The 21,977-nt window shown below is 41.2% G+C and overlaps 1 protein-coding gene across 1 annotated transcript; it reads left to right on the plus strand.

Annotated features, from left to right (window-relative positions):
- The first annotated feature begins 278 nt into the window (after window positions 1–278).
- col1a1b (collagen, type I, alpha 1b) lies at window positions 279–20,940 on the plus strand. The gene is made up of 50 exons (XM_059325078.1): window positions 279–493; window positions 1,989–2,183; window positions 2,654–2,679; window positions 2,841–2,879; window positions 3,559–3,651; window positions 4,111–4,179; window positions 4,274–4,318; window positions 4,425–4,478; window positions 4,709–4,762; window positions 4,875–4,928; window positions 5,063–5,116; window positions 5,208–5,261; window positions 5,378–5,422; window positions 5,530–5,583; window positions 5,893–5,937; window positions 6,043–6,096; window positions 7,405–7,503; window positions 7,607–7,651; window positions 7,738–7,836; window positions 7,940–7,993; window positions 8,090–8,197; window positions 8,915–8,968; window positions 9,769–9,867; window positions 9,966–10,019; window positions 10,145–10,243; window positions 10,343–10,396; window positions 10,513–10,566; window positions 10,660–10,713; window positions 10,830–10,883; window positions 11,569–11,613; window positions 11,706–11,804; window positions 12,593–12,700; window positions 13,333–13,440; window positions 13,736–13,789; window positions 13,906–13,959; window positions 14,089–14,196; window positions 14,322–14,375; window positions 14,604–14,657; window positions 14,957–15,118; window positions 15,213–15,320; window positions 16,140–16,247; window positions 16,376–16,537; window positions 16,635–16,688; window positions 16,782–16,889; window positions 16,983–17,036; window positions 17,502–17,609; window positions 17,700–17,985; window positions 18,064–18,254; window positions 18,831–19,073; window positions 19,637–20,940. The coding sequence occupies exons 1-50, from the start codon at window positions 412–414 to the stop codon at window positions 19,781–19,783; spliced, it is 4,359 nt and encodes a 1,452-aa protein (XP_059181061.1). The 5' UTR covers window positions 279–411; the 3' UTR covers window positions 19,784–20,940.
- Window positions 20,941–21,977: the final 1,037 nt, after the last annotated feature.

Raw genomic sequence — 21,977 nt, forward strand, 5'->3', positions numbered from 1 at the left:
ACCCCAAACAAAAGCCTCAATTAAGGGAAAAGTCCAAAGAAAAGAAGCAGAAGATGATAAAACACGTCTGAACGGCGGTGAGCCGGCGCGTAAATGATGACTGTCCTCATCATCCACGTTTGAGCTGAAACGTGAACTTGTTTGACATGTTTGGAGGCGGCCCCTCTCCCTGCTGAAGGAGGGACTCTGCGACTAGAACATGCACAAGTTATCTGGTGCGCTCGGGACCTCCCCAAAAGTTTTTGGCATATAAAAGCCAAGCTAAGTCATTTGTTTAGGCAGTAGGGAGTTTCTGCTAGGGTCTGGATTGGAGTTACACACAGACCGGACCCTACCCTGTATGAGTGGTGTCTGAGGAGAAAAAAGGATTCCCCCTTTGTCGCAAAGAATCTACATGTCTAATATTTAGACATGTTCAGCTTTGTGGATATTCGGTTAGCGCTGCTGCTCAGCGCAGCGGTGCTTTTGGCGAGAGGTCAAGGCGAGGATGATAGTAAGTATCACTTTCAAACATTGATTTGAGTTGTTTTGGGACCCTCAGGATGTTGGAGAGCCCGCAAGGATGCTGAGCAGTTTTATGGAACTGAACGACCCCAGAGCGCAGAGCTTGAGAGAGTTTGTGAGGCGTTTTGGTGTCTCTTCTTTCTTCTTTTTTTTGTTGGAAGATCTGGAAGCGAATAGGGATTTCTAAAACTTTTCCTAATTGTTCGCTGGTGTGCAGATACACGCTCCCTGTGCGTCCTGGAGCGCAGACCTGAGGGGAGCAGCTGCGCTCAATCTGATGCGCAATGACAGGACATTGAGTTCAAAGACAGTTGAAGCAGAGCCCAACATAAAGAAATGTTTAAAAATGCCAAATCGAATTAAGGAAAGCTTAATTGCATTTTAGTTAGTAGAGTAGTTTTCACCAGTTGTTTTTTTTTTGGAGGAAAATTGCATCCCAGTTTACCAAGATGAGCCAGATGTTCTAGCACTTTCCAGTAGAGTGTTGTTCCACTTTCCAACTTTTAACATCAAAAGTGAACAGATGACGTTAATTAACAAACCAAATCTGATCAAGTTTAGCCCAATTTTCTCTTTTAATGTTCAACTTTTGCACTGAATCTTCTCTAGAATGCCACGACAACATTTTACCCAGTTTGTGTAAAACTTGGTATGGTTAACTGAAAAAAGAGACAATGGAAAAATCGCCTAAGTCTGACGTCGACAGTTAAAAAAAAGTCTAGACGACAATTAATCACAATGCAGAGGAGAAGGGTGCGGAAGATCCCGTTCTGTGGGTGAACAGCGCCGCTCAGTGGCCAAATACTGGAACTGCGCCTTCATCCTCCAAACCCCGTTTCCTCCCTCTTCACCAGGCCGCACAGCGGCCTGACATGAGATCAGAGCTGTGACATTTTCCACTTAAGGTTTTGAGGAGAAAATCTTCTGATCAGAAATGTTGCATAGTTACTTTTATCATGCACTAAAGACTAAATCCTAACATTTACCAGGCCCAAACAACCTCCTGATGAAGTTCTATTCCTGCTCACTAATAGCCACACAACTAATTAAAATATTATTTCTATGACTTTGCCACATCTTAATGAAGCTAAAACTACACAAATTGAAGATCTAGAAGATACTTTTATAAAGTTGCTGCAAGGAAAACAGCTGTGTGCCACAAGTGAGACAACAGCTAATAAAACCAGATGTGCAGGATGATGCAGGTCTGCATGGGGGGAATCTGCTAGATAATGATTTTACTGAAATTATGCTGTTTGCAAACAGATTCTGGTGTCTGATTTTAGCATTTAGGGCACACCTGGTTCCCATATGATGCACACCTGTGCAGGTGTAGCTGAGGCTCGACCTCATCTCACCAGCACGTTGAACGTGTGTCAGCTTATTGACGGCAAACTTAATTTGGTGCATTTATGAGAATTCATCTTAACTTTCTTTCTGGATGTTTTTAATGTACTCACAGTGAGGTTTTCCTCTCCTCTCAGGCACATTTGGCAACTGCAACTCAGACGGACAGTTGTACAACGACAAGGATGTATGGAAACCCGAACCCTGCCAGATCTGCGTCTGCGACAGCGGCACCGTCCTGTGCGACGAGGTGATCTGCGAGGACACATCCGACTGCGCTGACCCCATCATCCCAGACGGAGAGTGCTGCCCCATCTGCCCCGACACCGATGGTACTTCACCTTCATCCTCCTCACCCACTCTGTGGTTAATTAGCTTTGTGGCGCCACCTAGTGCCCTCTGGCCACCCATGGCTCTCTGGCCACACATGGACGCTGAGGCCCTAAGCCTGCCTGCTCTCCGGAGGATTTTCACAAAAAGAATCGCTTTGGATTTACCTTATTTCCATTTTCAATATGCATTCTTTTAACGGTGGATTATACCGGCTCTTTGGCGAAGTTTGGCAATGAATGTGTAATTTCCCAACATGCAGAGACACTGCAGGCTGTAACACACACGTCACGTCTCCCAAAACATTTATATTACTGATTTTCCTCCTTTTGCACATCAGAAATAATTTAGAATCAATTGCTTTTGTTTCACTGACTCCCAGCCTGGACCTGCAACTGAAAACATTTACATTATTCTGAATGTGTCTGTCATAAATGTTGACATTTTCTTTTGTTTTTCCTTGGTCCTGTAGGAGCTCTGATTCCAGGTGAAACTGAGGTATTTGGCCTTTTAACCTACTTTTTTTTTTTTTTAAATTACTGTCTCTTTGTAAACGCTGGCATGGTTCGGTTTAGTTTCTCATCACACCTGCTGATATTATAGATGATGCACTTGTTGCAGTGTAGCCTAACTTCCTTTTTCTGTCTGTCTGTCCTTAGCAAATTGGTCAGGGACCTGATGGACCCAAGGGAGACCAGGTAGGTTCTAGTTCACTTCAACTCTAAATCCAAGAGACTTTTTCTGACACCTGTGATTTAAACTGGATTCTAATTGTATATATTTGCCATTAGGACCAATCTTTGTGTTCACTGATAGTCTTGAACATGATTATTTCCTGTCAGAGAGAAGGATTAGATACAGGTTTTCCCTGTCATATTGCCTTATTCGTTATAAATCATGCATTATTATTCACAACTGCTGACTCAAAATGTGAAAACGATCACAGTCGTGTTACACGTTTGCTGATTTAATCCCTAAAAGTGAATCTGAATGCTGCTGTGACATCATCGCCCCTGATGACCTCGATGATAAAAAGGTCATAAGGTCAACAGGTCATCAGGAGTTGAAAGGTCACATAATTAGTTAATAAGATGATGGAGTAGTATTGCATAATAATACCAATTATTGGAAGAAACACAATTTGCAGTGGAGGTAATTTAAACGTTTTATGCATCAAAAGCAGCACTTCCATTTTTAAGTTAAAGCAAGTTAAAAAGCATCTCATTTAAATTAGATTTGATCAAATCTTGCAGTATAACAAGATTTGATATCATTTCTTAGAAAGGCCACAGTCTGAACTACCTGAACTCTTTCTGAAAGGACATTTGATACATAAATGATGAATAAACTAACGTTGTCCTCCTTGCTTGTCTTCAGGGTCCCGTTGGTCCTCCCGGCAACGATGGTCTGGATGGACAGCCTGGTCTTCCCGGCCCTCCCGGCCCCCCTGGCCCCCCTGGCCTTGGCGGAGTAAGTGTCTCCACCTCACGACACCCAGAAAGTCCCAAGCTGCTTTTTTCTCCTTTACAGATGACTCGATTCTGTTTACAAATGAGATTCACCTTTAAAGAACCCATCATAAAGGCTTTATGATTCATGCAATGATCAATTTCTGCATCAGCTACATAACATGAGTTTTCTGTTATTTTGCACACCTGACGAGAAAAAGGTCAGCAGCAGGAGTTTGAGTTTGTTTGTTTCAGCACTGAGCGTGCAGACAGCTCCTCAGGTTTAGTTCTGGGGAAAAAGCAGAATATCAGTTTATTCAGTCAATGCTTTAAACACACCACTGTTTAGTTTAATGTTTAACTTGATGTCTGTGCTTATATAGATGCAATTCAAAGTGACTTTTCATGCATCCTGTTTCTGTTTCTGTGCTCCATTAACCCTTCAGTGACTGATTCCTCTCTTTGTCTTCTTTTCCTGCAGAACTTCTCTCCTCAGATGAGCTACGTCGACCACTCCAAATCTAGTGGCCCAGCTCAGCCCGGCCCCATGGTACCAAGGCTTTGCTCTCTCTTTCTCAATGTGCAAAAAGTTCCTGTTTAGTTTAAATAAATAAATAATTTGTCTTCTCACCCTTTATCAACAGGGTCCTATGGGTCTCCGTGGTATGCCTGGACCCCCTGGCTCCACTGTAAGTGTTTCCTCATCAGTGACATGACAGATTTAGATTCTCATTTGCACATTTCACTTGCAACTTGCAACTAGTGTTAATGTCTGTTTTTCTTCTTGTCCATCAGGGTCCTCAGGGTTTCACTGGCCCCCCTGGCGAGCCTGGTGAGCCCGGTGCTTCTGTGAGTATACAAAACTAAATAAATCTTCAGTTTTGTTCACATTAATGAGGCACAACACCAGAAATCTGCATGTTATCAACAGCTCCTAACATGTTACTTCCTGTTGACCCACTGACACACATCTGCACACACACCCCTCACCCCTTCTTCTTTCCCCTGAGTGACATACACATACTTGAAATAATGCACATTAACTTGGTGCTAATCCACTTGTTTATTATGTTTTTTAGGGTCCCATGGGTTCCCGTGGTCCCTCTGGCCCCCCTGGAAAGAACGGAGATGATGTAAGTGATTTATTATCAAAAATCTAATTTATTGATTGTCTGAAGGATGCAAATGTAGCTGTTTAAGGGCTGATCAGCTCGTACTAACCTCCTCTGTGTGTGTGTTCAACAGGGTGAGCCTGGCAAAGCTGGACGTCCCGGTGAGCGCGGAGCTGCTGGCCCTCAGGTGAGTGATGCCCACTGAGTCACACATTGTGTCAGTAAGCCTGCACACAAGTTGGTCAAAAACTCCCCTGTTGCAGAATAAAGATACCATGCATGCTTCTGTCACCTGACATCTCTCCCCTTCTGCTCCTGCAGGGTGCTCGTGGATTCCCCGGAACCCCTGGACTCCCCGGCATCAAGGGACACAGAGTGAGTTTGAGAGAGCATTGAACATTAAAAATTACCAATTTGCACATTCTGTGATGTTGTAATGAGTGACCCGGGTTGATTTTCTGCACAGGGATTCAGCGGTCTGGATGGAGCTAAGGGAGATGCTGGACCCGCCGGCCCCAAGGTGAGAAAACAAGACGTTGCTGCACTAAAGCAAGATTTTTTAATCAGAAAGTGAATGAAATGTTTAGTTTGAACCTCGAGGTGAAAGCTCATTGCTCTGTCTGTGTCTGTCTGCAGGGAGAGGGTGGTGCATCTGGTGAGAACGGCGTTCCCGGAGCCATGGTGGGTTTCTGTCTCATCTCCATCCACACACTGGAGTCTCGTTTTATTCATATCAACAGAAAGATGTCCCAGCATTGTCAAACTCATGTTGTTTTTGCCTTTTCTAGGGTGCTCGTGGTCTTCCTGGTGAGAGAGGCCGCCCCGGAGCCCCCGGACCTTCTGTAAGCACCTGTCTTGATATAATAACATTATTGATGATGATTTCATGTGAATTTTACTGATATAGACCAATATCACAAATCTGTCTCAGGACAAACGCTGTTTGTAGAGAATACGCCAACATGATAAAATTACATTATAGAGGATCCAAAATGAAACATAGAAGGTGAACATACTGTATTTGGAGCGGAGCAGGTGTCCCCACACAGCTAGAGTCTGAGCCACACATGCATCATGCAGCATGAAACAGGACAAAACACACAAGATGCAAAACTCAGGCAAACTTTAATCTTCTCTCTTCTCCTCTGCAGGGTGCTCGTGGTAATGATGGAAACACTGGAGCTGCTGGACCCCCAGTAAGTAGTATTTTACTTTACTAAGATGCCTTAATTTCTATTGGAAATGTATATAAAGTCATGCATTACATTGCCATTAAATATCTGCATGTCTTTGTTTTTTAGGGACCTACTGGACCCGCTGGTGCCCCTGGTTTCCCCGGTGGTGCTGGTGCTAAGGTCAGTAACATCAGACAGACAAAAAAAATTATTTGAAAAAATGCAACAGTAATAGGAATAAAACAGAGTGAAATTATAAACAGATCTGAAAGTATAAAACAACAAAAGAAATTATGACAAAAACATAATAAAAATAGTTTTAAGGGCTTTTATAATTCTAATAATGAAGTAGTTAAGTAAAAGCTAGACTGAAAAAAAGATAAAATAATTAGAAAAAGAGTTATCATAACAATAACAATATAATAGTTATCAAAAAACATAAAATAAAATATATATAGAATAAAGTAAGTGAATAAATTAATGTAAATAATGTCCAAAAGTACCAGAATATTCTTTATATTTCATTACATCAGCTGCAGCATCACTCTGCTTTACTATTTAATGCATAATGAAACCAGAAACAGCATTGCACTAATTTATAGTGTTTTTTTACTCCTTTAAAACTGCAGATATGACTTCAGTCCTTCAGATGAGGGTTTTCCCTTACACTCACTTCATTAATAACCTGAAAACAACCTGGAGACATTAATAGCCTGTCAGGATTAAACCCTGTCACCTTTCTACTGTGAGAGATGTTAGTATTTGCAGAATCAATCATAACTCCCCATTACACTGTCAACCATCAGCCAGAGAAGGTGTCCAACTGTAAAACTACATATTTGAAGCCCAGGTGAACTCTGCAGCCACCAGATGGCATCAGCAGACCTCTAACAGCCCCCCTCCTCTCTGTTATAACATCCTGTAACTCTCAGCACACACACCTGACTTATTACATGCAATACACCAATTTAAGATTAGTGTAGAGGCTATTTGCATTCTTTACTTGTGCTTAAACTCCTTTAAAACCTTGAAAGTTGCATTATTTTGCAGAAATACAAACTTGCTGCTCACTACATGAGTATCTGTACTTCTAATTTTAATTAACAGATATTTGTACCAAAATCATATGATTTATTGTGAGAAACCAAGCAATTCTATGTAGAATCTGACATTTAGCAGCTCCATTTAGCCTCAATATACCACAATCAAATCAGCACACAGCCTACTATTTCTGCAAGAAAAATATATTAATAAATATATCCAAGACTCATGCAGTGATCATGTCATGCACCTGCAGAATTAGGGTGCTAGCAGCTTTTATCAGGCACTTTCCATTAGTATGCTTCAACTTTTGAGACTTTTAACTCAACTAAACATTATTAATGTTGATGTACAAAGATGGATTATGTGTTTTTGATTTATAATTGATTGATAACTTACAGTATCCAAGTTGCAGGTTTGTGATACACTGTTGCTTCCCCCTCACAGGGAGAGTCCGGTCCTCAGGGAGGCCGTGGAAACGAGGGACCCCAGGGAGCCCGTGGAGAGGCCGGTAACCCCGGACCTGCTGGACCTGCTGGTGCCGCTGTGAGTAGATAATGGACTTCCCTGTAGCTGCTCATTTGCACCCTATTTCACCAAAAAATAGAAATGCAATTCAGTGCTTAACACTCCCTCCCTCTGTCCACAGGGTGCCCCCGGCTCTGATGGATCTGCTGGTGCTAAGGGCGCTCCTGTAAGTATCACACTCACACATCACGTTTGTTCCGCTTCCACGTGAACTGCTCTGACATCTGACTCCCTGACTCTCTGCTCCCACAGGGCGCTGCTGGTATTGCTGGTGCTCCTGGTTTCCCCGGCTCTCGCGGTCCTGCAGGAGCTCAGGGAGCTGTCGGTGCTCCTGGTCCCAAGGGTAACAGCGTGAGTAGACACTTGATTGTGTGAATTTTGTTGTCAACACACACAAAAACACACACATTTACAGACCTGAGAGCCAAAATTAAATGTTTGTTTGTGCCAACAGGGTGACCACGGTAATCCTGGAGTCAAGGGAGAGCCTGGTTCCAAGGGAGAGCCTGTAAGTTCAACAAAACACAATAAACTACAATGATTTACCATTCTACACTGTCATTTTAATTTTACATGTTTCTAATGATCTTACTTTCTCTTCCAGGGCCCCGCTGGAGTTCAGGGACTTCCTGGCCCCTCTGGTGAGGAGGGTAAGAGAGGAGGCCGTGGAGAGCCCGGTGGTGCTGGAGCCCGTGGACCCCCTGGAGAGCGCGTACGTTACTTCTTCTTTCACAAAAACTTTCATCAGATACTGTAGTTGTATCAAGACCAACAACAGATAACTTTGGGGCGAGCCCGGATGGTACAGATCCATTTCCAACTGAGTTAAATTACTTTCCCTGCCTGTTAAAGAAGCAACAAAACGGCTTGCAATCACTGTTTGTATCCCTGTATCATATTCATGTATCAGATATGCTGTATCATATCTGATACATGAATTTATGCAGCCTCTTTATAATCCCCATAATCAATATTTACCTGAAAATATATATATTTTTAATCTGATACGTGTCACCTGCCCCCTGGTGGAGTACCGATGCACTGCAGGCAGAAAAATACAAAAATGGCTGCATTAATTCAGCAGATTTTCTTTTTACTGAATTGAAGCAACTTACAATTATAATTCATATCTTGCAGCTTATTTTATGAGTTTATCTGTAATTATTATTCAATATGCATTAGGCCCACAACAATTCAAATTTCAGTTTTGATTATTTAATTACACTGAATAAAATTGAAATTTTCACTTTATTTGATATATTTAGGAAACAAATTGATACTTTTTGATGCATTTATACATATGCAATCTGCTATATAATGACCATTTCAATAATATATGCATGGTAAATTCCCAGGGGGATTCACGTCCCAAACAGTGAGCATATAAACCTGTTACTGACCTGCTCGCTGTGTCTGTTTGTTCCTGCAGGGTGCACCTGGTGCTCGTGGTTTCCCTGGTGCTGATGGAGGTGCTGGCGGCAAGGTGAGTCAGTCCATCGACCTGATAAATCCTCAACAAGGTCAGGAATATACATTTAGTCAATCTTGGTTCTGGCTTAATCCTCCACACCCCAGATACTTTCACAACATGCACAATCATGGCTAGAAGAAGAGAGAACTCAAGAATATCTGTTGTACAGTAAAACACAGTTATAAACCCATAAATCATATATAAAGTTGAATACATACAGTTCTCCAGGTTCCAAGTGTTGCCAATAATTAAAAGAAATTGGGCTCCACATACTATACATATACTGTACATATTTATAACCTTTGAACCTCTAAAGCCTGCAGTTTAGTCAGATTTTACTGAATTTTTGTCACATGACTGTAGGTGCCAGTTGAGTCAGTCATGACTCCACAGTTGCGCTGATGGGTGCAGAATTTAATGTTTTTTACAGAATCTTGTTACCACAAATTGTTTATTTTTGACCAAATTTAAAACGAGACATGAAGAAGAAGAGTAATTATGAAAATAAAAATATATAGCTTAGATATTTCCTGATGAAAGCATTTATCCCATATGATTTGTTTAAAGGCCATCAGAAATGTGTAAATCCAATAAAATTTCCACTTTCACAGTTTCTGGCTAGGATCAATTGTGTAATTTTAGTGATAACATGTCTTTCCAACTTGCCACTGGGTGTGGGGTTAAGACAAACCATATCAGACACAAACAAAGATTTATTTACTTGTTAAGGGAGTCATATTTTAATTAAACAAGAATTTGAGCTTCACCCAGCCGTGCAGACGTCTCCTGACTCTCTCCCTCTTGTCTGACAGGGAGCCCCCGGTGAGCGTGGTGCCAACGGCGCTCTGGGAGCTCAGGGAGCCACCGGTGAGTCTGGAAGCCCTGGTGCTCCTGGTGCACCTGGATCCAAGGTGAGTCTTGCAGCACAGAAGCTTTAATCTTGCAGCTCAATCAACATATGACTTGTATTGTCTGTCTTCATACTCACTGAACGTCCTTCCCTCTGCAGGGTGTGACTGGTAGCCCCGGAAGCCCCGGCGCTGACGGCAAAACTGGACCTGCTGTAAGTACCATCACACAAACTCTCAATGCATGAACAAAGAAGAGCTGCAGCTTGTAAACAGTCCTTTAAACCATGAGAGGAGAGTCTGTTTTCTCAGTATTCTCTTGTCTCCGGCTGATCTTTAGGGTGCCCCTGGACAAGACGGACGTGCCGGACCTGCTGGCTCTGCTGGAGCCAGAGGACAGCCTGGAGTTATGGGATTCCCCGGACCCAAGGGACCCGGCGTGAGTACCTCAGGACTTAAATCGAAGAGGAAAAAAACACTGATGCAAAAAGCCTTTTAGAGCAGCTGTAAGTGTGGACTCTGTTCTTCTTTTTAACAGGGTGAGTCTGGAAAGGCCGGTGAGAGAGGAGGCCCCGGCGCTACTGGCGCTGTTGTAAGTACTTATATATATTTTTTAAACTATAATAAATAAAACTCTACTGTTTTCTATCAAAATAAAAGTGGAAAAAGAGCGTAGAAAGCAGTAGATAACTGGTTTTATGTTCACAGGGTGCTCCTGGCAAAGACGGTGACGTTGGTGCTCCTGGACCTTCTGGTGTTGCTGTATGTATCTCTAACTGAAACATTAACTTCACTATGAAATAAAAAGGTGTCTTGCAAGGTGTCTAATCATTTATATTTCTTCCTCCTGCTCAGGGACCTGCTGGAGAGAAGGGAGAGCAGGGACCTGGTGGTCCTCCCGGATTCCAGGTAGGCTTTAAAGAATCTCTCATTGCTGTTTTTTTAATTTTATATATATATTTTCTGAGCTGTGGCACAATTAGACTTGTTCACACTGAAAATTTCTACCTTTCCTCCTTGTGCAGGGTCTTCCCGGACCCCAAGGTGCTACTGGTGAGACTGGCAAGCCTGGTGAGCAGGTAAGAGTCACGGGGATGCACGAAACATCACATTTTGTAGTCCAAGGTCAAATATGAAGCCTGTGAAATCATGCACTTTTAGGAGTGCTTTGAAGTTTCAGGATCAGTTTTCTTGTCATCACACACCTGTTGAGATTCTCTAATTCATTTCAAGGTCAGGAATCTACATTTAGTCAAACTTGGTTCTGGCTTAATCCTAGAATATCTGCTGTGCAGTAAAAAAAAAACAGTTAAATATATAAATAAACCCATAAATCTTTTTTTTTTTTTAAAGAAAAACTGAAAGTTGAATTTCTTTCACTAAAATAGGGGGGGGAATATAATTTATATAAATACAGTTCTCCAGGTTCCAGGAATTACCAATAATTAAAAGAAATTGGGCTCAACATACTGTACATATACTGTACATATTTATAACCTTTGAACCTCTAAACAGCCTGCAGTTTAGTGAGATTTTACTGATTTTTTTGTCACATGACTGTAGGTGCCATCTGAGTCATTCATGGCTCCTCAGCTGCACTGAAGGGTGCAGAAATTAATGTTTTTTTATAGAATCTTGTTACTGCAAATTGTTTACTTTTGAAAATGAAAATAAAATGAAAATAAAAATGTATAGCTTAGATTTTTCCTGATGAAGGCTTTTGTCTAATTCATTTCTCCTCTCTCCTCCTCTCCTCCTCTTCAGGGTGCTCCTGGTGAGGGTGGACCCTCCGGCCCATCTGGCCCAAGAGTGAGTATCTCCTCTCCTCATTGTGGCTGATTCTGGTCCTCTAGATCTTTAGCTGAACTGGTCCTGACCCATGAATGTGTTCTCTCCTTCAGGGTGACAGAGGTTTCCCTGGTGAGCGTGGTGCCCCCGGCATTGGTGGCCCAACTGGAGCTCGTGGTTCTCCTGGCCCTGCTGGTAGCGATGGAGCCAAGGTGGGTTCATGAGAAAAACTCTTAAAAGGCAAAAAAAAATCTGATCCATGTTCACAAAGCAACAAAATAAGAACACAGCATTGTAAAAGTTAAAAATTGGAGAAGAAAAACAATTTAAAGGAAATAAAACACAGAAAGTCAGATGATAAATGTCTGTTTTAAGACTTAAGGAGATGCAAAAGTACCAATATATACCAGACAAATACATATTGATCCAGGAACACACATTAACCTACAAACACAAGGATGAATCACTGTTTATCCAGCAACAAGAGGGAATTATTCATACATTTATTTTTGTTAAATATATCTGCTGTATCGCCTCCTAATTCTGGGGTTCCTATCTTTTTAATTCAGAAAATCTTTAATGAGGAATATTTGATTGTATGCATATTAAACACTTATTATATCCACTGCCTTTCCTTTGATATTGCTAATCACACACATCTGCACCCATCATACCCAAGTGCTCATTCACTTACGCTTAAAGGACACCAAAATGTTGTTTTGAATGAATAGCAGCTTTACTTGTCCAATCATCACAAAACTCACCAGCTAAGAGCATTAGAATGATTGAAGGTATTGTTTAAAGTCTTCAAACAAGAAGCTGCAGTAGTAACAGTTACTTTCTCAACACTAAAACTATTGATTTTTAATAAGGTCTGAGTCTTAAAATGCTCCTCGTCTTCCCTGAGAACATTAAACTGTATGTGTATGTTGTCCACTGTGCATTGCATATTATCAATGGATAATAAAGTGTGCGTTTCTGTGTATGTGTGTGTGTGCAGGGAGAGCCTGGTGCTGGTGGTGCCCCTGGTGGTGTTGGTGCCCCCGGTATGCAGGGAATGCCCGGTGAGCGTGGATCTGCTGGTCTCCCCGGAGTCAAGGGAGAGAGAGTAAGTACCACACCTGTCCTGTCTAAAATGTACAAAGTGTACGCCCTTTTACAGTATCTTCACAGCTTTACCTTGCTGTCAGACGACTCTTTCCAATGGGGAACTGCACCCGGTTTGTTCTCTATAAAAGCCACCAGACTCCATTGACAAAATGCTAATTTAACCTTGCAGAACACAGGAGTTTCTGCTGCACCGCTGCCTCAATCGTTTGGTTTATTTGTGTTATTGTGCAACTTTTGTGAATCCAGGTTAACCATTAAAGTCACAAAAGTCGCAAAATAACCAAAAAAATCTGAGCAATCGAGCCAGTGGAAGACCAGCAACTCCTGTATCCTGCAGGGTAAAATTACTAATTCTGTCAATGGAGTCTGGAGGCATAAAGAAGCTTCAGTTATACATTAAATTTCAGTTAATTTTTTCCCATGTTAACATTATTTTTTCAGTTATTATTAGTGAACAGGTTGCTCACTGCTTTTTCCAAACGTATAAGCAACAATCAAACATAGCTTAAATGTCCAAATGTTGTGAGAAGGAAACAGAAAGTTACTTTAAATGTAATAGTTAAATATTTGGCTTCTATGAGTCGGTTTTTAATATCACAACATAGTTTATTAATAAACTTTTGTCTTCAGGGTGATGGTGGTGCCAAGGGAGGTGATGGTGCCGCTGGCAAAGATGGCGTGCGTGGTATGACTGGTGCTATTGGACTCCCAGGACCCCCCGGTGCTCAGGGTGAGAAGGTAAGACTGGACCAGGTTTTCAGTAATCCAGGTTCTTGATCTCTGCTGGATTACAAATGTTTATAAATAAAGTAGGATCTAGTTTTTTCAGAAATGTTCCTCCACTTTCATCATCATTAAATATAGTTTTCTTAGATGCTATGATGGTATTAAAAGCCCTATGACAGTTTTTTGACTGTCATAGGATGTCTGAATTTTGCCGCAAATTTGGTTTCTTGGCACAAAATTCTTGTGGTAAGAAAAATAAGTGCATAAAAAAACCAACTCCTGACCTCCTGTCCCTCTTCTCCACCAGGGTGAGGGTGGTGCCGTTGGTGTTTCTGGACCCACTGGATCTCGTGGTGCCCCTGTAAGTACACCTGATCGAGGTCTAGAAAACAAACACTTTTTACTGGATTTGTATCTTCAGCAGGAGATGCAGAATATTGTGTATCATGAACCTAAACCTCCTCATTACTCCTACAGGGTGAGCGTGGAGAGCCTGGACCCTCCGGACCTGCTGGTTTCGCTGGACCTCCTGTAAGACTTTTACCTACTTTTCTACAGACTTAGATGCTTTTTAATTAAAATAAAGCACAATTTAAGATTAATACTGGCGCCCAAAAAGCACCAGTTGACCTGTTTCCTGTCTTGCTCTCCGACCTGCAGGGTGCTGACGGTCAGCCTGGTGCCAAGGGAGAGAGTGGTGACACTGGACCCAAGGGAGAGGCTGGTGCTCCTGGACCCGCTGGACCCGTCGGAGGTTCTGGTCCTCAGGTATGCCACTGATCTATACTGCAGAGTAATCCAGGAAAAGTCATATCTTGGGCTCTCATATGGCTGTTTTAAGTCTTTTTCTGTGAAGTGATAATTAATAATTGTGTTGTTCTTTTGGTCAACAGGGACCCGCCGGCCCCACTGGACCTAAAGGTGCTCGTGGTGGTGCTGGACCCCCTGTAAGTATTTCAGTCTGCATGTGAGAGTTTGTAGAATTAGATGACACTCTGTTTAAGCTGTTGAGGTTTAAAATCAAGCTTCAAATGTCTTTGTTGACGTCATAACCTCAGTTTGAACAGAGTGACTCATCGGATTAAATGAGTTAGTCCTTTTTAATTAAATCTGCATTCTTGTTCTTACTTGTGCACGTGTTTAAAGCTCCATGCATCATCTCTGTTTGTCTTTAGGGCTCTACTGGTTTCCCCGGACCTGCTGGAAGAGTTGGACCCCCTGGCCCTCCTGTAAGTTTCGCCACAGAGATAAAACCAGCACCGGCATGGTCTTTAAATCTGTTTTGCGTATCAGAGGTTTTAACCCTATAAAACCAAGTGTATCATATTTGATACACAAGTTTTTGAGACAAATTGCACAAAAAGGCCAAGTATGATATCAGAATTCATATATGCAGATTTCTATAGATTTTTAAAAAAAATTTCATCAGGGTCAATAAACACTCCAGTTTTAAAAAATTAGAATTTTCTGGCAATTATTTCATGGTTCAGGCTTTTATAGGTTTTAACTCACCTCTGTGTGTTTGCAGGGAGCTGGTGGAGCCCCTGGACCCGGCGGACCCGTCGGCAAAGATGGACAGAGAGGAGCTCGTGGTGAGACCGGTCCCGCCGGACGCCCTGGTGAGGCTGGTGCTGCTGGAGCCGCTGGACTCAGCGGAGAGAAGGGATCTCCTGGCTCTGATGGAGCCCCTGTGAGTGCCCTCTGGAATCTAGTGGTCAAATTTTTCATTAAATGTTCTACTTTGGTTTGTTTGTGTGCTAACTGAGCTGTGTGGTTCTGTGCAGGGTACCCCCGGTACTCCTGGACCCCAAGGTATTGCTGGACAGCGTGGTATTGTCGGTCTCCCCGGACAGCGTGGAGAGCGTGGTTTCCCTGGTCTGCCCGGACCCTCTGTGAGTACTCAGCAGGACCAGAGAGCACTAAAAACATCTAAATCATAGTAAAAGTAGAATAATAACTCTGTCTTATCCAACTCATAAGATATAATATTAGTTTGATAGTGTTTCCTGACAGTTTTGTGCACATGAAAGTAGAACAACCCTTTAATTTTTTAACTAAATCTCATTATTTTACTTCCAATTGTGGAAAGTAACTAACTACATTTACTCAAGTACAAGTTACTGTCCAGTTTATTTTGTTAAATACTTAAACTCAGAGGCAGATATTGTACTTTTCACTCCACTACAATTATCTGATATCTTCAGTTATTTTGCAGATTCAGATTATTAATCCAAAATGTAATCAACAAATATATAATGATAAAATAAAATAGAACTTTAATAATCCCGAAGGAAATTCTTGTTCCAAGATTCTCCAAAGTTACAAACACAATAACAATATAGGATAAAATAAGAAAAACAATTAACAAAATAGGTAACAATAACAACATATAATATAAATATGACTACAAATATAACAATGTCTTATTCTATGTTATATTTGTTAAAATTAGCCCCACTTTTAGCAGCTGCAACATTTAAATGATGCACACATTAATTCATCAACATTTATAATCCAGAATATTCTGAAATGGGGCATTCTGCAGAATTCACTGCTTATTTTTGATTCTTATAATTTTGAATGCAGAAGTTTTACCTGAAACAATATTTTTACTTAACTTAAGTAAAAGATCTGATCACCTGAGCCCAGGATTACTGCAGTTTAATTTAATTCTGAGTTTGCATCTGACCTTTGGTGTTGTTTCTCTTCAGGGCGAGCCTGGTAAGCAGGGACCTTCTGGACTTCATGGTGAGCGTGGACCCCCCGGACCTGCTGGACCCCCTGGCATGGCTGGTGCTCCCGGAGAGGCTGGTCGTGAGGTTCGTATGAAACCTTGATCAGTCAAATAAATGATACACAGTTATATAAATATACATACATGCACAAGACAAATAAAAATAAATAGATAAATTGTGATATTTGACTGTTCCTCGTTGCTCCTCCACAGGGATCTACCGGACACGATGGTGCCCCCGGTCGCGATGGAGCCTCTGGCCCCAAGGGAGACCGTGGTGAGTCTGGTAATGCTGGAGCCCCCGGAGCCCCCGGTGCTCCTGGACCCCCTGGAGCTGTCGGCCCCTCTGGCAAGACTGGTGACCGTGGAGAGGGTGTAAGTCCCCTTTTCTGTTTCATCTTCTAAATGTAACAAGGCTGTGCAGAAAACTTTTGATTTAATCAGATTTTTCCCTCTCTTCTCTTCTCTGCAGGGTGCTGCTGGCCCTGCTGGACCTTCTGGCCCTGCTGGAGTCCGTGGCCCCGCTGTAAGTTCATGCACCAATAAACACCATTTTTTGAAATGTTGCTTCAGTCTTGTGTTGCCCATGAAGCTGAGGTGACGTGCTGCTTTCCTGCAGGGCCCTGCTGGTGCAAAGGGAGACAGAGGAGAGGCTGGTGAGGCTGGAGACAGAGGACACAAGGGACACAGAGGATTCACTGGCATGCAGGGTCTGCCCGGAACTGCTGTGAGTAACTCTTTCAACTCCCCTCACTTTATATTCTATTCATAATGTGTAATACTTGATATTCACTTCTTCTTCTTCTTCTTCTGCCTGCAGGGATCTTCCGGAGAGAGAGGACCTGCTGGTTCCTCTGGACCCGCTGGACCAAGAGTAAGTACAGTTACTGTCTGACAGGCACAAAACATTCATTCACAACCAATCTCATATTTAGAGAGGCTGTCTTGCAAACTCTTGCAGGCACATCTAACTTGCGAGAAATATATTTATTTGCAGCACTTCAGTGCATCGGGCAAAAGGTGTAGCACAGAAATGTCACAAATAATTGGTTAATTTATTGTTTATTTCTTTATTTCTGCAAGTTAGACAAAGAGTTTGATTCGCTCCTGTGCACCTGTCTCAGCAAAACATGTTTAAAAAGTGTATTATGGTAAAAAAAAAAAAAAAATCAGTTGTGTAAAATCATGTACAATATTCCAGATAAAGTATGGAACAAAAACATTAAATTAATGACACATTTATCAGTTTGACACATATTTTACAGATATAAAGTCAAGCTGGACTGCTGTGAATCAGTGTTTTCCCTCATTAAGTTATAATGTGGCTTGTGCTCCATAGGGACCTTCTGGATCTAACGGTGCCCCTGGTAAGGATGGTATGAACGGTCTGCCCGGACCCATCGGACCCCCTGGACCTCGTGGTCGCAATGGAGAGATGGGACCTTCTGTAAGTTGACTATGATCTTAGTTTTAGTCAGAATGTTTAGACACTTCGAATGTGTCTGCAGTTTGCTAAAACTCTGGTGTCACCAAACAGGGTCCTCCCGGACCTGCTGGAGCCCCTGGACCCCCCGGACCTCCCGGAAGCGGATTCGACTTCGTCAGCCAGCCTCTTCAGGAGAAGGCCCCCGATCCCTACCGCAGCGGCGGACACTACCGCGCCGACGACCCCAACGTGATGGCCGATCGCGACGTCGAGGTCGACACCACCCTCAAGACCCTGACCCAGAAGGTCGAGAAGATCCGCAGCCCCGACGGCAGCCAGAAGAGCCCAGTCCGCATGTGCCGCGACCTGAAGATGTCCAACCCCGAGCTGAAGAGCGGTGAGTGCCGATCATGATGCTGGAGGAGGAAAGACGAAAGAAGAGGTCAGACTTTAACTGTTTTTTTCTCTGTTGCAGATTTGTACTGGGTCGACCCCAACCAGGGCTCCTCTCTGGACGCCATCAAGGTCCACTGCAACATGGAGACTGGTGAGACTTGCATCTACCCCCGTGAGTCCAACGTGCCCATGCAGAACTGGTACCTCAGCAAGAACACCAGGGAGAAGAAGCACGTCTGGTTCAGCGAGTCCATGACCGGTGGATTCCAGGTAAGAAAAGAAATATTCCTGCACAATCATCCTCACAAACTATTAGAATATTTTAGCCGTTCATTCAGTGACATTTAAAAAAAAATGTATTAATGTATATCTTTAAATTTATTTTATTTTATTAGATTAAACTTATTTGAAATCATTATTTTTATTTTTATTTAAAATATGCTATGGATTTTTTAAAATGACATTATTTTTATAGCGTTAGGATCATATAAAATGCAATAAATCATAAATAATACCCCAAAAATAAAAAAGGCAATTCAATTAATAACATGTAATATCATGTGATATAAAATAATATAATAAATAATATATATATATATATGAATATTTTTTATACATATATTTATATAAAATAGTATAGTAAATAAGTAGAAAGGACACAAACATAAAAAATAAAAAAAATCTACTGGGAAAAGGGAAAAAAAGTCTGTTAAAAGCCTTAAAAGGAAAGTTTTACCATGCACCAGTCAGATGTACCTGCTTTGACATCTCAGTCAAAGATGGCCGTGATAATGACGTTCATTCAGTGACATTAAAGCCGGTGCAACCTTCTCCTCCACCACGCAGTTCCAGTACGGCAGCGAGGGATCTGACGCCGAGGACGTGAGCATCCAGATGACCTTCATGCGCCTGATGTCCAACCAGGCCTCTCAGAACGTGACATACCACTGCAAGAACAGCATCGCCTACATGGACTCCGCCACCGGCAACCTGAAGAAGGCTCTGCTCCTGCAGGGCTCCAACGACGTCGAGATCAGAGCCGAGGGCAACAGCCGCTTCACATACAGCGTCAGCGAGGACGGCTGCACGGTGAGTCACACTGAAACTTCAGAAAATATATCTACTTTATTGAACCAGGGAAAAGTCTCATTGAGATTAAAAAAAATCTCTTTTCCAAGAGGGACCCGGCCAAGAAAGCAGCATAAAAAGAGACAAGTTACAACATTTAAACACTGTTATCATAAACAATTAAATACTATTAATTATAAGGGGCAGTCACACCGACCAAGGGAAGAGATTTCTTTGTTGTTTAGAATCGATTTAAATTCACCGGTTGTGATCAGTTCAGACAGTTTCAAGTCCTTTTGCAATTTGTTCCATGATAAAGAGGCGTAACTAAAAGCTTTCTTACCTAACTCAGTTCTCACTCTTGGCACCAGCATCTGTACAATAATATGCGAGCGTAGACCATGTTGAGATTGGTTTCGACACATGTATGCACACAGGTATGAGGGAAGCAGCCCAAGAATAGATTTATAGATAAAAACTAACCAATGAGAGAGCCTGCCAACATACAAAGATAGCATTTGAGCCATGTGTAGAATCGTTGCCAAACAGATTCTGACCTGTTCTCCTCTCGTTCCTCTCCACAGTCACACACTGGCTCATGGGGCAAGACAGTCATCCGCTACAATACACCAAAAACATCCCGCCTGCCCATCATTGACATTGCTCCTATGGATGTTGGTGCATCTGATCAGGAATTTGGCGTCGAAGTTGGCCCCGTTTGCTTCTTGTAAAAAGAAAGAAATATGGACATGACATTGTTGTTTTTTTTCTAGCAGTCATCTCTAAATCCTTTTTTTCTATGCATTCAAAACTCATTCGGCTGCCATTGGTCCACATGCTTAAAACCACTCTACTGAAGACGATGTTTGTGTTTTTCCAATCATGAGAAGTTTTTTTTGGGACTGCTACTTCAACCAAAAACCAACCCTACAAGGACACTTTAAAAAGAATCTTTTGTTTTCCACTGGCAACAAGAAAATAATATATACTTGTGTAAATTTTCCCCTGGAGATTGAGAAAAAACTAAAAAAGATCCACACACCCAAATGAAACACAGGTGACTTTTGCCATTTTTTACCACTGCGGAAAGGACATTGAAAACAACAAGTGATGTGTACCATTTTTCTGGTGTTAAATAAATTGTAAAAAGTGTGAAGTGTCTTCTTGTTGTTCTAAATTCTTGAAAAGATTTTTAAAAAAACACCTGATGCTCAGATGATGTCAGCAAAAAGAGCTAAAACAAAGAAGCTCACCTTCATGGCTAGATGGCTACCTCATAACAAGAAGTCACCGTTTTTTTCTTAAAAGAAAAGGGTTTATTTTACACAAGTTTATTGTGGGGGAATCAAAATCATTAAAAGGTGCTATTACCATCCCAATAAGATCCAGTTATTGGTGTTTTGATGGTGACACTCTCACTGTCATACTGTAATTTTTTGCCACTAATGCCTGCAGAAACCTTTGGTGCTACTAAATTGACTCGTTGTCTTGTTGTCTATGCAGTGCAATTGTTTTCTTCTTAAGTGTTCTCTAAAGGTGATCACTGCAGATGTAATGCATGCAATCGTGTCCTTGTAGATAAAGGCACATGACTCTGGTACAATATCATTTCCCTGCACATTTGTCCAGTGTTGATCCCTCTGTCTGTTTTGCCCCCCTGTGGAAAACTCCTCTTCACTAAAAAGAAAAACCAGCACACATCTCCCACCCTGTTGTTTATGTTGTTTGTTGATGTCTTTTTCGCGAAGGGTTTCTTAAAAAAGAATTTGAAGCAGACCCACTTTCATGGTTTAAAAAGAGAGATTCTGTACTTATTTTGTACATGTATAATAAATTGAGATGTTTTTAATTATTATGGGTGCTGAAATAAAGCATGTGAAGTGGTCTACTCAGTGGCTGAGTTTTCACTGTCCTGTTTTGCAACTGTTGTGAAACTGAAATCAGGTGTCAGGATGCAGAAAACATACACCGAAGCTGCACTGCACATTTTTAGAATAAGAAAAAAGAGAGCATGCATGTGACATTTGAGTTAAAATCAGGATTAAGGAATCAACTGTTCCACAACAGTTGCACTGAAAACATTTCTGTCAAGCAGCAGTGAAAACGAGGCCAATAACCAATAATCCAACCTGGCTTTTCTTCTTCACACAACTGCTACTTTTCATTAAATCTGCTCATAAATTCCCTCAGAAATATGAGCTAAAACAGTATAAAATGAGGCAAAAATCAAATATCAATCAGACATGTAGTGGCTAAAGTAAGTTTTTATCTTCACAATTACTAGAAAATAGGGAACTGGGTTTGAATGAGACCAAACTGTGAACAGGAGGAGAGATGTGTGTCGGACCCAAAACTCTAAAAATTAAAATTAGATTTTTTTAAAATACACTAGCGACCCCTTCTGGATATCTTGTGCAATTACAGATTTTTGTTTTTCTTTTTATTGTTTCTTTATTGCTTAAGGGGTTTTTTTTTGTTATTATTTAAAACTTTATTAATATACAGTACTCTGCAAACGTTTTAGGCAGGTGTGAAAAATTCTGTAAAATAAGAATGCTTTTAAAAAAAAATAGAAATGTTAATAGTTTATTTTTATCAATTAACAAAATGCAAAGTGAGTGAACAAAAGAAAAATTAAATATCACCGATATTTGGTGTGACCGCCCTTTGCCTTCAAACCAGCATCAATTCTTATGGGCATTTTTCACACCTGCCTAAGACTTTTGCAAAGTACTGTATATTTTTATATTTATTATAATATATATATATATATATATATATATATATATATATATATATATATATATATATATATATATATATATATATATATATTATAATAATTTAAAAAATGATAATAATAACAAAAATAATATAAGAAAAAAATAAAAATAATAGGTAAGTTGTAAGGAAAACATATAACAA

The sequence above is a fragment of the Centropristis striata genome, chromosome 21, assembly GCF_030273125.1.
Source record: "Centropristis striata isolate RG_2023a ecotype Rhode Island chromosome 21, C.striata_1.0, whole genome shotgun sequence".
Taxonomy (NCBI): Eukaryota; Metazoa; Chordata; class Actinopteri; order Perciformes; family Serranidae; genus Centropristis; species Centropristis striata.